This window comes from Colletotrichum fructicola (genome assembly GCF_000319635.2).
Source record: "Colletotrichum fructicola Nara gc5 chromosome Unknown KSG_Nara_v1_contig08, whole genome shotgun sequence".
Lineage (NCBI taxonomy): Eukaryota > Fungi > Ascomycota > Sordariomycetes > Glomerellales > Glomerellaceae > Colletotrichum > Colletotrichum fructicola.
In genome coordinates this window covers 3,996,196-4,008,241 of record NW_027094058.1, presented here as the reverse complement: position 1 = coordinate 4,008,241, position 12,046 = coordinate 3,996,196, and the positions used below count along the sequence as shown (strand labels likewise).

General features: G+C 51.9%; 3 protein-coding genes across 3 annotated transcripts; 2 read left to right on the top strand and 1 right to left on the bottom strand.

Annotated features, from left to right (window-relative positions):
- Window positions 1–498: 498 nt before the first annotated feature.
- CGGC5_v014194 (Plastidal glycolate/glycerate translocator 1) lies at window positions 499–2,363 on the top strand (the record flags this gene model as incomplete). The annotated part of the gene is made up of 5 exons (XM_032023530.1): window positions 499–579; window positions 639–869; window positions 917–1,028; window positions 1,076–2,125; window positions 2,176–2,363. 5 exons carry the CDS (start codon window positions 499–501, stop codon window positions 2,361–2,363), a joined length of 1,662 nt encoding a protein of 553 aa, XP_031879763.1.
- A 94-nt stretch (window positions 2,364–2,457) lies between these two features.
- LIP1-5 (Lipase 1) lies at window positions 2,458–4,614 on the bottom strand (the record flags this gene model as incomplete). The annotated part of the gene is made up of 7 exons (XM_066153052.1): window positions 2,458–2,964; window positions 3,020–3,256; window positions 3,308–3,404; window positions 3,459–3,655; window positions 3,709–3,936; window positions 3,993–4,320; window positions 4,427–4,614. 7 exons carry the CDS (start codon window positions 4,612–4,614, stop codon window positions 2,458–2,460), a joined length of 1,782 nt encoding a protein of 593 aa, XP_066007821.1.
- A 1,405-nt stretch (window positions 4,615–6,019) lies between these two features.
- Window positions 6,020–8,219, top strand: CGGC5_v014192 (uncharacterized protein; the record flags this gene model as incomplete). Its single annotated transcript, XM_032023528.1, has 2 exons — window positions 6,020–6,224; window positions 6,295–8,219. The coding sequence occupies 2 exons, from the start codon at window positions 6,020–6,022 to the stop codon at window positions 8,217–8,219; spliced, it is 2,130 nt and encodes a 709-aa protein (XP_031879761.1).
- Between the last annotated feature and the right edge of the window lie 3,827 nt (window positions 8,220–12,046).

Here is a 12,046-nt window from a genome sequence, read left to right as displayed (position 1 = left end):
GACTGAACGCGAATGTTCAAGATTGACAGTGGCCACATCTTATCCCGCCAGCGAGAAATGCGAGGGTTTAGCTCCTGCATCAGATGGAGCGACACCGTTCGGATGCATTCCGTTCCCTCGGAAGTCATGCCGATCGGCGGGCCTACCTGAGCAAAGATATCTCAGGCGGCGCCCCTTATCACATGGAAGCTCAATTTCTTCAGCAGACGGCGCTGCAGCGCTGACACAGACTAATTTACAGTGGGTTTCTCGGCGCGGCATCGGAGGTGATTCGCTAAAACCGAAGCGGATTGACTAATTTGGACGGCGACATCGTCCGATGCCAAAGCGATAACTGACCGAAACGAACCTTGCTCATCCTCCGCGACGTCACCTTGTTGTTGTTGTTGTATATAAGTTGAGTCGGATACACTGATACATAAAGTGCGTATTTGATCATCCTCATGAGACAAAAAACAAGCAGTAGCCTGTGATGCATCTGAGCCCTCAAAAGCGACCATGCCAACCGCGAGCAACCGCCCTATCGCCGGGCCTCGATGGCTCATAAACTTCGTGGACGCCTTTGAGGCGATAAAGCTGGTTTGTGTCCCAATCGCTTCAAAAGACTTTGCTTCGCGGGTTTCTAACACTATCGGTAGGCTATACTTCAATCTGCCCCGAAACTCCTCATCTCATGGCTCTACGTCCCATTCGGCATCATGGCCATGCTCGCCGCATGCTTCGGCGTTAGCGTCATCTTCCAGACCGTCGGCGTCTCGTTCCCAGCTTCCGTCGCCTGTCTCATTCTGCTGTTCTTCGGCTTGCTCCTGTCGGAATTGGTTCTTGGAAACCACAAAACGAAGGCCATTGTTGCGGTCATTGACGTGCCGGTAAGCATCTCACTACTCAGTGTCACCGCCGTAACTAACTCCGGCAGGCTGGTTGGTCCCTCCGATGGATCAACGTCTTCTTCACTCCCTCCTTCATCATGCTCCCTCTAAGTCCTTCTATTGGAATCATTGAAGTCATGAAAATTATCGCCGTCTTCAGTGAGAAACCCACCTCCCTCGCAAAAGAAGCTCCTAACGCCCTCCAGTCATCGGCTTCGTCATCATGATGGCCCTCGCCGCCTACCTCACCCGCGGCCTCCAACTCCTCCTCGGCTCTTCGAAACGCGCTCTCACCGAACGCGCCGAAGAGATGGGCAACGAGACCGATGAGATCCCGCTCGCGGACACTCCTCCGCGCACCGATTCAATCCCAGGATCGCGAACCATCTCCGCCGCGCCGTCCTCTTTATCCCTCAACACCATCGCGCCGCCGCCCACCTCTCAAAACGCGACTCACAACTTCCTTCCGGCGACGAACAGCCCTCTTCGAGCTTCCGACAACGAAGATGAGACGCTGACAATCCAAAACACGTCCCTCCCTCCCCAAGTCCCGCTGCCTATGCCACGTGCCCAGCTCTGGGCGGCTTATATCTGCGCTCATCTCGACGTCGCCATCTACGCCGCCATCTTCCTTTTCGTCGGCTTCCCAGTATACTACGCAACAGGATACGGCATGCCTCTTCACCTGAGCCTCATTATCCTGATCTATATGGCCGCCGCCTCGATCCCAGCAAACTGGCGCCAGTACCTCCACCCCGTGCTCGTCTCCTCGCTCTTCTCCGTCCTCAGTATCTGGGCTTTGGCGGCGATCCGTGGTGACACCCTGCCGACAACCTTACAAGCCTTCCGAACAGGCGCGAATTACACGTACCTGTGGCTCCATACTCACTCTGGCCGTCTCCCGGGCGCTGGAGATATGTTCAGCACCGTCCTCGATGCGAGCATCGTGTCGCTTGCGTTGCCTATGTACCAATACCGCCGCGAGCTGAAGCAGCACTTCGTCGCGATCGTCCTGCCCAACATCGTAATGTCCATTGGCTGTCTGTTCTCGTACCCCAAGATCTGCTACGCCATCGGGATCAGCGCAGAGAGATCCCTAGCGTTTGCATCTCGCAGCTTGACGCTCGCCCTCGCCCTTCCTGCGACGGAGAATCTGGGTGGTGACTCGAACACGGTAGCTGCGATTGCCATTATGAGCGGCATTGTCGGCGTGCTTGTTGGACAGCGGATGCTGGGATGGTTCAAAATTCCCGAAGGTCAGAAGCCCGGTTTCTGTGAGTGGATGAAAGGACTAACGTTCAAACAGATGACTATATTACGCGCGGAGTCACGCTCGGCGCCAACTCATCGGCGATCGCAACGGCTCTGCTTCTTCGTACGGATCCTCGTGCGGCTGCGCTGTCGAGTCTATCCATGAGCCTTTTCGGAACCATCACCGTTTTGTTCACGTCCATACCCCCCATCGCGAGCGTGATCAAGTCTCTGGTCACTTAATGTTTCACAAAATTTGTACAGAGGGTGAAGTGAAAGAGCTTTTGGGACACCGGCAAAAGGTTCTGATGCCTCTATACCAAGAACCCCGCACCCACTACGCCGGGATGCTCGGTGCCAACGTCTTCCAGAAGTCGCATCTGGCTCCGCGTCCACCCTCCCACGAATCTGCAGGCACGACAGCAATTGCATTCACCTGCCCAGGCGCCTGGAACTGCGTCACGGTTGCACCCCACTGCGTGGTGAACTGATACGGCATGCCGCCCGTCTGGTTGAGATTCAACTGCTTGGGCTCTGTCTCCGCCCAAACAGGCCACTCGCTCGCGCCATTCGTCGCGGCCGAATCAACGCTTGACGCACCATTCGCCTCTTCATTGCTGATGGACGGGTCATTCTTTTTAACGAAGTTGCCCCAAATCTTCCGGAACGCGAGAACGAACTCCGACCCTTGGTTCGGGGTCGCCGGCCCAAAGTATGCCGGGACGTCAGAGGTGTGCCAGGCAAAGGGGACGGAGTACTGGTAGTGCCAGGCAGACTTGGGGCCTGTGAATGCGGAGGAGAGCCAGTAGCTCGGGCATACGAACGTTTGCTCGGCGTATATGTTCTGAGGCTCACGTCAGCGCACCGTTTCTGACGGGATACGAGGATGTATAGCTTACGGTGGCTTGCTGCAGTGGTCCCGCCCCGGCTTGGCTGATGTCAAGGGCTGTGAGGCCCGTCAGTCCATTCGTTTCGAAGCGGGTGTCGTTTGCTCCGGTCTTTGTCGGATTCTTTGCTACGATCTCGTCGATCTGTGCCCCTGAAAGGTTGGGAAACGAAAGTTTGAGCCAAGCTGTGAGATCAGTGTTGCTGGCAATGTTGGGAGGTACGAAGAGAGGGCCTTCATTGGCGTTGTTCTATTGCTCTAATGTCAATCGTGATCACACATCAACCACGGATCAACTTACCCCGACAAGAAGGCGTTCACCGTTGACTTTCTTCTGTGTCAACTGCTCACTGGCCAGGCTCTTGATGTATACTCCATCAGTAACCGGGGAGAAAGCCCTAGATATCTCAATTAGCAAATGAAATCAGTTAAGCCGGTATCAAGAGACATACCATCGGCCATAAGTCTGCTCGGCAGTGGTGTTTGCACTAGCCTCTTGAAGGACCATGCTGTCCTTTCCTCGGAGGCATTCGAGAACGTCCACTTCCGAGGAGCAGCCCGCCTTCTCAGCGAAAGAACGGTACCTCTGATTCGGAAAGTCGGCGTCGAACCCATACTGAAACGGGAGATACGGTGAAGCCGCAATGCCCTGGTCCGTAAGTCAGCAATCAAACTCAAAATGTCACTGACCTGATCACTCACATTCGTGAAGAACAACGATCCAAGGCTGCCGTCCGCTGCCAGCGCATGATACATCACCGAACCTGCTCCAGCCGACTCGCCGGTGATCGTGACCCTTTTGCGATCTCCGCCAAATTTGCAGGCGTGCTTCTGGACCCAAGCAAGAGCGAACGCCTGGTCTAGCAATCCTGCGTTAACCACGCCTCGAGACTTAACATCAGCAGAAGAGAGGTATCCAAAAGCCCCGAGCTACTGGTGGTTAGTCTTGCGCGGTAACTTCGCGACGCAGTGGCTGAAAAGCTTACGCGATATTGGGTGGACACCACCACGAAGCCGTTATCGTTTGCGTTGAGGATCTCCGACATATCTTGCCGTCCATCACCAAAGCCGTATCCGCCGCCATGAATCCAGACCATCACCGGCAGGTCTTTAGCTCCAGCCGGCGCATAGACGTTCAGGAAAAGGCAGTCTTCGGAGCCGGGGATGAACGGTGCCCCTGGGACGGCGGGGTAGTTCTGCGGGCAAAAGGGACCGAATTCAGTCGCCGGTGTTGTCCCATTGGAGATTTCGGGAGACGGTGGTTGAGGAGGTTGCCAGCGAAGGGCGGCCGTCGGCGGCGCTGCGTATCGGATGCTGAAAATGGTCAGCCATAGCTCACCCTGATTGCAGAAAGTGAACTTGCCCTTTCCAGATGTTCAGCCCACTTGTCGCATTGCTGTAGCCTTCATACGTGGCATACCCAAGGTCCACCGCAAGGGCACTCTGCTGACACGAGACGTTCGGGGACCGTTTCTCGATGGCTTGTGTCGTCGCAATCAGCTCAGAAAGGAACGTTGAGGCGGCATCTTCACCCCTCGCAAACGACGGCGCGCCAGAGCACAAAGGCAGCGACGCCAGCGAAAGCGCAAAGAACCCGAAAGACTTCATCTCAACTTCAACCCTGTCGGTACCGAAAAGCAAATAAACAGCCAAGAGCAAAAGAAGCAGCGCGGGAAGCAACCTTAAAGCAAATCTAGGGTCCCGCATTTTTAACGAAGCGGCAACGTGCCGGACGGCATCTGGATACGACGTCAAGCCTAATGGTTTTCGAGCGTGGCTTTTGTTATCTAGTTTAATTTGCAGGTTCTCCGCGTGTCCGGCCCCGGGGCGAGATCCTCGTGTTCCTTGCATGCGGGAACAAGGCACGGGCCCAGTCGGTTGGAGTAATCCAGGCTTTCAGGCGGCATGAGAATGGTGTTCTCGCCGTTTAAAGACGGAGAAATGCAGTAAGATACCCGTGGAGAGAGGGGATGTCATGTCAGCGTTACATCGCTGCTGCAATGCTGATGCCGGGTTCCTCGGTCTTGATAAGGGGCACGGGGTCCTGGATGCTTGAGTTAGTTGGGACGGCATATGGGGTTGCAGGGTTGGACACTATTACACGATTCATGGTTTCCCTGTTTTAACATCAAGTTGATTATTGATCTTAAGGGGCAGCTGGCATGGGATATATTGAAGCCTGTAGCCCGCTAACTTTTCTTCTTTATAAACAAGACTCTAATTGCTTCCGGTGACTGTTTAGATGTTAATCTCATGTTTTCATGTGAAGGTATTACTAAATATACTCCCGGCCAGCTTTCAGACCAAAGTAAGGTATTCTGGTGTTCGTCTGAAGTCGCGCATCCGAACGTCTCGATATTTTATTCTTGGCTATTCGAGTAGGCGCATTTAAATGTCGGCACACGGCACCAATCTCTATCATCGTCGTGATCTCGAATAATTCTCCTGCCATTTTCGCAGTTCATACTGAATTACCTGGCACCAGCAATTTGCCAGTTTCGCCAGACGGTTGGATTTGCACCATATTCAAGGTCCGTATTGTTTGAGGAGCCCAGCTGTCATCCCAGCTACACATTCTCTATTGTGCTGATGATCCACCCCATCCCAGTTAAATTGACTTGTCTTCATTGGATAGATGTCATCTGCATGTCATGAGAGCCAAGACCCAGCTGAGCGAAAGAAGCGGCTGATTTGCTGGAGTACGAAAATGGTTCCGATAACCGATTGGTCCGGTGAGACTCAGGCTATCAGCCGCACTAGGTGAAATAGGAGGGGAGCAACACCTGACATCGCTATCAACATCACAGCCCGCAAACTTAGTCGCAATCTCTAGGGGTTCTTAATTGACATCATGGGCTCAATGGTATCGTCTGTCGAGAATCAACAAGCTCCGTCTCGACGCCTTCTAGAAGCTAGTCCCCTCGCGTTCAAACCAATTCTACTGAGTGCGCTGTTGGAATGGTGTGAGCGGGTCAAAAATGACGCTGGTCAGGTCTGGCATCGTGGCTGCAAAATGAGCCTGGAGAATGAAGACCTATGGAGACAAGAGATGGAAAATGGCTGCCCATTCTGTACCCTCCTTTACGAAGCTGTTTGGAAGCTCTACGGCGACTATTTGATTGAGGGCCGGTCCCTGAAACGGACGGTTCCCTATCCACGTACGCCGGAGGCCATCCGCGATGATGGGGGAAACTCGATTTACTTTTGTGTCCCTGATGGTAGGTTCGTTACTAGCGTCGCATAAGAGCTGTTCCATCACTGGTGACTACCTACTAATACTTCTGGCAGACGGCGATCTGGCTCTTCGTTTGCGAAGGTTCCCCAACTTGTGGCGTGGCAAAGGGCCCTCGGGCGACGTGAAGCCCATCCTTCGCAATACAGCCTCGGAAGAGACACTACAGACGATCACGGACTGGATCAATGAGTGCATCTCTACCCATCCTCTTTGCAGTAATGCCGACATTGCCAGGTTGCCGACACGGGTCATTGACGTTGGATCGGGAGAAGACGACATACGTCTGCACGAGACAGGACAGTCCATGGGGGTGTATGCATGCTTGAGTCATCCATGGGGCAAGCGGCCTTTGGTTCGCACGCTCAAAAACAACGTCTCCCAGTTCAAGAGTGGAATTCCCTGGTCAACACTTCCGCGGACGTTCCAAGACGCCATCGACTTCACCCGCAGGCTCGGTCTGCAATACATATGGATCGACTCCCTCTGCATCATTCAAGATGACTCCCTGGACTGGCAAAAAGAAGCAGCTCAGATGGCAAACATCTACCAGCATGCCTACGTCACATTGGCAGCTTCTAAGGCGACCGACTCTAGTCGGGGGCTCTACACCTCGTCCCCGGACCCAAAGTACCAGGCCCAACAGCTTTCGCTTGTCAATGATGTTGATGACACGGATTTCCCGCTACAAGTCTGCTCTGATCTCCTTCACATAGATGGCTTCTTCGATTTCTTTCCCATTTCTCGACGGGCTTGGGTGTATCAAGAACGGCTACTTTCCGCGAGAGTCGTGCACTTTGCCGGCGCGGAGGTCAATTGGGAATGCAATTCAGCGAGAAACTGCGAGTGCGGCCAAATTTCGTCTGGGGCGAGCATCTTGCCCGACAAGATTCATTTTTCCGGCAGCTTAGCAGAATTGAACGGGAAGTTCAAAGGGAAACGCCGAGAGCTTGCAGAAGCGACCAGCGACACCACCGACATAAAAACTGATTACAGCAAGTTTTCGAGCTCGCTCCTTCAATCGCCTCAATGGGGTCAAAGTGTGAAGGCTTGGAGACAGGCGGTGAAACAATACGCACAACTTAACTTGACCTTTTCAAAGGACAGGTTCCCTGCTCTCGCTGGCATTGCCAAGATGTGGAACTCACAATATCAAGACCAATACTTCGCTGGACTTTGGAGAGATTCCATTCATCTGGATCTGCTCTGGCTTGTGTACAAGCCTGGACGGAGGCCCGATGAGTGGAGAGCACCCACCTGGTCATGGGCTTCTCTCGAACATGAACACCAAGAACTTCTCCGTTTCGACTCAGACTCCGATTGTTTAAACTCTGGGAAAGGAAGTTGGTTCTCTCTGGGCAAGACAGGGACTGAAGATTATGCCCCTGTTGCAGAGGTCTTGGAAGCTGTGTGTGTTCCTGCTGGTATTGATCCTACTGGAGAGCTTAGCTCCGCACATCTCTTGCTGTCGACCTACGCTCTCCATGGAACTCTTGTTAAGTGGCCTGGAGTCTTCGTTGAATACGGATGCAGTCCAATTTGGCTTGTAATTGGAGACATGTGGGTTGCTCAAGGTGACACACATACTCGGGGATTTCAGTTGGATACACCGATTGCCAACACAGCAGGACCATGGTCGATATCTGTTCAGATCATCCGTATCACGGATTTCGGTTTGCAGACCGGGAAGTGTCCCGAAATGGCGTGTCTCGTCATTCGAGAGAAAGGTTCAGCGATGACTGGCGAGGCTGAGTACGAGCGAATTGGGTACGTTCGTTTCGTTGAGCGTGGATTCTCTCAGGGCTTTACGATCTCGGCAGAGCATACAAGCTCAGAGCCTAGCATGAGGAGCTGGGCTATCAGATACCAGCGTGATGTTCGTGAAATTAGTGCAGAAGCAAGCGAAGAGGAAAGGACTGCATTGGAACGGCTCACGAAACTTTTTCAGGATTCAGGACGTCACACCATCAAACTTGTGTGATGAAATATGACAAAGAAGATTGATCTTATTACGGCGGAAAATAACTTTTTGTGCACCGCCTTCTTATGTTAGGAGATCCTTTCTCGAAATGGGCTTGTTGCGAAGTGGCACTCGCCTAGCCCAAGAGTACTGCTATCCGGGTAGGTGCTGGGCTTAGACGATAGCGGGGACGACGGGGACAACAGGTACGACGGAGATAATTAAACTATTCAAATCAAACAAACTAGTATACTTAATATGCTAGGTAGGTAGTTCTGCGCCTGAAAAGCAAAACTCTAGCCCAAAGACAATGCAACTCCTTGCTGGACCATGCATTCGAGCCATGTTAGTCTTTGTCCACCATCGCGAGCATGCCACACATGCCGAGTCAGTTCCATCGCGTTTTTGCAAGTTGGAATTCTTGTGAATGATAACAGATGCTGGTGTGTTTGTTCAACCATCAGCCTTTGATCTTGGCAGCTTGATTGGAGCTCCGAGCCAGCAATAACCAACAGTGGTCCCACCCAGTTGAGTAAGGTGTCCTGCTCTGGGATATTCTTGATAGTTTCAATAATATTCTGAACCTTCTCGCTGAGCATCCACGAATCGATGGAATCCAGGGGTGCACACACGCTCCGCGCTTGGTAGAGCATTATATCGCCCATGCTTCCTCTACCCTTCACTCAGGCGTTCTAGGTGAGACACGGCGGGACAACCTTCCGGGGACTTCCATTCCAGGAGTCGTCTTCTCAGATCTTGGTCCTTCTCCACAGACCATTCCTTGAGTTCCACAACGGCGCGGTAATACTGCCCTATTTCAGCGATGATGGGACATAGGATAGTGGCGATTCCCGTAACAGGATGGATCAATGTGCTGAAGGGCGGCCTATGGGCAAGGGAAATGATCCGCTGGTCTGGCTTCCTCTGTATCAATTTAGGGACCAAATAAGATGAGAAGCACTCGCAGTATGTGTACAGACCCAGCACATGAAAAGCAAACTCATCGGTTGGGTTAAAGTCAGCCAGCATACGCATTAACCCCGTATATCCGAGAAGGATTTCCATGCCAAAGTCTTGTCGTGAGGAATCCAGCCAGCTTTCTGACAGGGAGAGGATAAGCGAGAAGAGAATCATGGCACGAAGGTAGGACGGGAGGGCATGTAGTTGATTTTATCCGGCTAATTCCACCCTGTAAAGAGACGATCACCAAGTTTCTCTACAGCAGCGCGTCTGCGAGACCACTTGAACTGAATCCTCTTCGATGGCCGTCCGACACACATTGGATGTTGTGGCGATCGGCTTTCAGTCCATAAATATCCTCGCGTCCGGGTTCAACCTTTTCGAACGCTTGCTGCCTTTGGTTAGCTAGACGCTCCTGCTCTACACATGCTCAATGGTCTTCGCCGTCTTAATAGCCCTTCTAGCTGGGAGATCCGAGAAACAGACGGCTCACGATGTTTTTGCCGAGACCTACAACATTTCTGGGTGGCCCAACGGGGTCGCTTTCCTGATAGGTCTCAGCCCGACGAATTGGGCGTTTTCATGCCTCGACGCCGTGGTCCATCTCACGGACGTGGTAGGAGTATTGCTCTACGCTCTGTGTTATTGGGTTGCAATTGGAAGGAAAGAGTACGCCATGCCTTACCCAGGGTGAGGCTCTGATGATTTCTTCCACGCAAGAACACCGGGGCTCAGGAGGGATTTCCGGAGGGTTTCCTACCGTGTATAAAACACTTCAGCAGAGGATAGCGGTTTCTAATATAATTCTTGTATGTGTATGTTGTATGTATTTATCAGCCCCAAGACCGATAGGGCTATCTGCCATGTGTTCCGTGACGCAGCAGAAGAAGCCTTCGAATAAACCAGCGTCATTGGGAATATAAGCCAGGGCATTATCCAGGGATCCGACATAGTGTCAACAAGCAGAAGACTCTGCATGTACCAGAATACGAGCGGCGAGTGCGCAGTTGCTGCAGTAGTTGACAAATCAGCAAGCGATGCGTGGTTTCGCTATTACACAAACCCACAGAAACGAGCGTGGTGCAGAACAACCCATTTGGTGCCGTTGTCGCATGCCAAGAGCCCACAGATGCAACACATCTTGTAAGTCGCACAGCTTGCCTTATTTCATTGTATTGGGCAGCAATGCAGAAACTGTGGTATTATGTTAATAACCCACATCCTTCATACCAGAAATACATCTGGCCAAAGTTTTCCAATTCCCGAACGGTTTCCTTCTCCTCACTTTACAATATTTCCACTCGCACTTGTTACAACCATGAGTAGTGACAGCTCGAATTGTCCCGAGGACAGTAACTCAACAGACTGTCTTCTCAGAACTCTTATTCAACTGGTTAGCGACCAGCAAAAAGCCGACGATGCAGAATACAATTGGGATCCAGTCACATTTGTCTTCACCGCCATTATCGGCATCATAGCCATCGTCTTCGCAGCTTTCGCTCTCATTCCTATTGTTCAAACTTTCCTCACCGCTGGACGAGCAAATCGAAGGACCAGCGAGCGCGCGATTGGAAAATGGTCACAAAACAGAGAGCGCAGATGGAACCGATCTGAGTGGACCATCGATTTCATTACGAAGGTCCCCATCTTTCGTGCCGATAACTTGCTGCCAAATATGGAAAAAGTGGAAGAAAATTACAGAGAAGCGACAGGGGCATTTCGGGTGAATGCAGGATCAGAACAGGCATCAGACACAAAGACACAAAGCTGGAGCCAGGCACACCAACATGCAGCAACATGGGTAAACCTTTTCGAAAGGCTAGGCCTAGACCAAGTTGGAATGATCGACGACTTACTTCGGCCTGTGGATATCAGCTTTTTACCAGATGATCTCGTTGCCGCGCCTGCATACGCAGAGATCAGATTGATCATCTCAGCCGCTGCAATAATGCCAGACGCACACACCTTGCTCTTAGAAGAGAAAAGCGGAGTTCCAGTTATGATCGGCCATGGATTTCAGTTCGAATTCCGGCAGCACCCACTACTCGGACTTGTAGGTGCTTTCTTATCTTTCGACGACAAAACATACAGCCCCCTCCGGTTCACAGAGCTTGGAAGAGGCATTGTTGCATGCCGGTGGAGGCATTAATGTTTGTGTCAACTCTCAGGAATCCGGCTCTGACGATACTGGTAAACGACCAACCGTAAAGACGGTAAATCTGTTCACAGACTTATCTGTTTGGAAGGACTGTGCTTATTGGACCTTCGTTGGTCATCAAACCCATCCGCGATTCTTCCTTCCTGAAGAATCGATGTTGAACAAATACCATGTGCCACTCGCTGGTCTTTTTTGGTTCAGAGCACCTCAACACGTGCCGGCAATATTCCCCAAGTCCGCGTTGAAATTGGATGTCCCTCTTATCCCCCTCGCACTGAACGGGAAATACTGGGCCAAAGTGGACATTCAATTGCTTGAATCTTTTGAAGATATCGATAACAACTGGGGCATGATAAATCTGCCCGCCCCTGATTGGAAACGATTCAGATGGTGTGACAAAACCAACAGCAGCGTGAAATGGCACGGACATCATTCGGATAGATCACATGGGGTTCCTTTATCGCCAGCATCGCCAGCATCATCTCCCGACGACAGCCTTTCTTTAGGCTGCAAGACTGTGCTTTACATGTGTTTTCACTTGCTCCGATCACCTGACGATACACAACGTTGGCTTGAGAAGACTGAGAACTTGCGTTTTCGGCGACTTGCCCTTGAGCAGCTCAGAGAGGTGGACAAGTGGCTTGTCAATAATTACAACGACTCTGAGGGCGATATCTTAAACTACCACGTTAGTCGCATATCTTCAACCACTATGTTGCTCTCAGAAGCA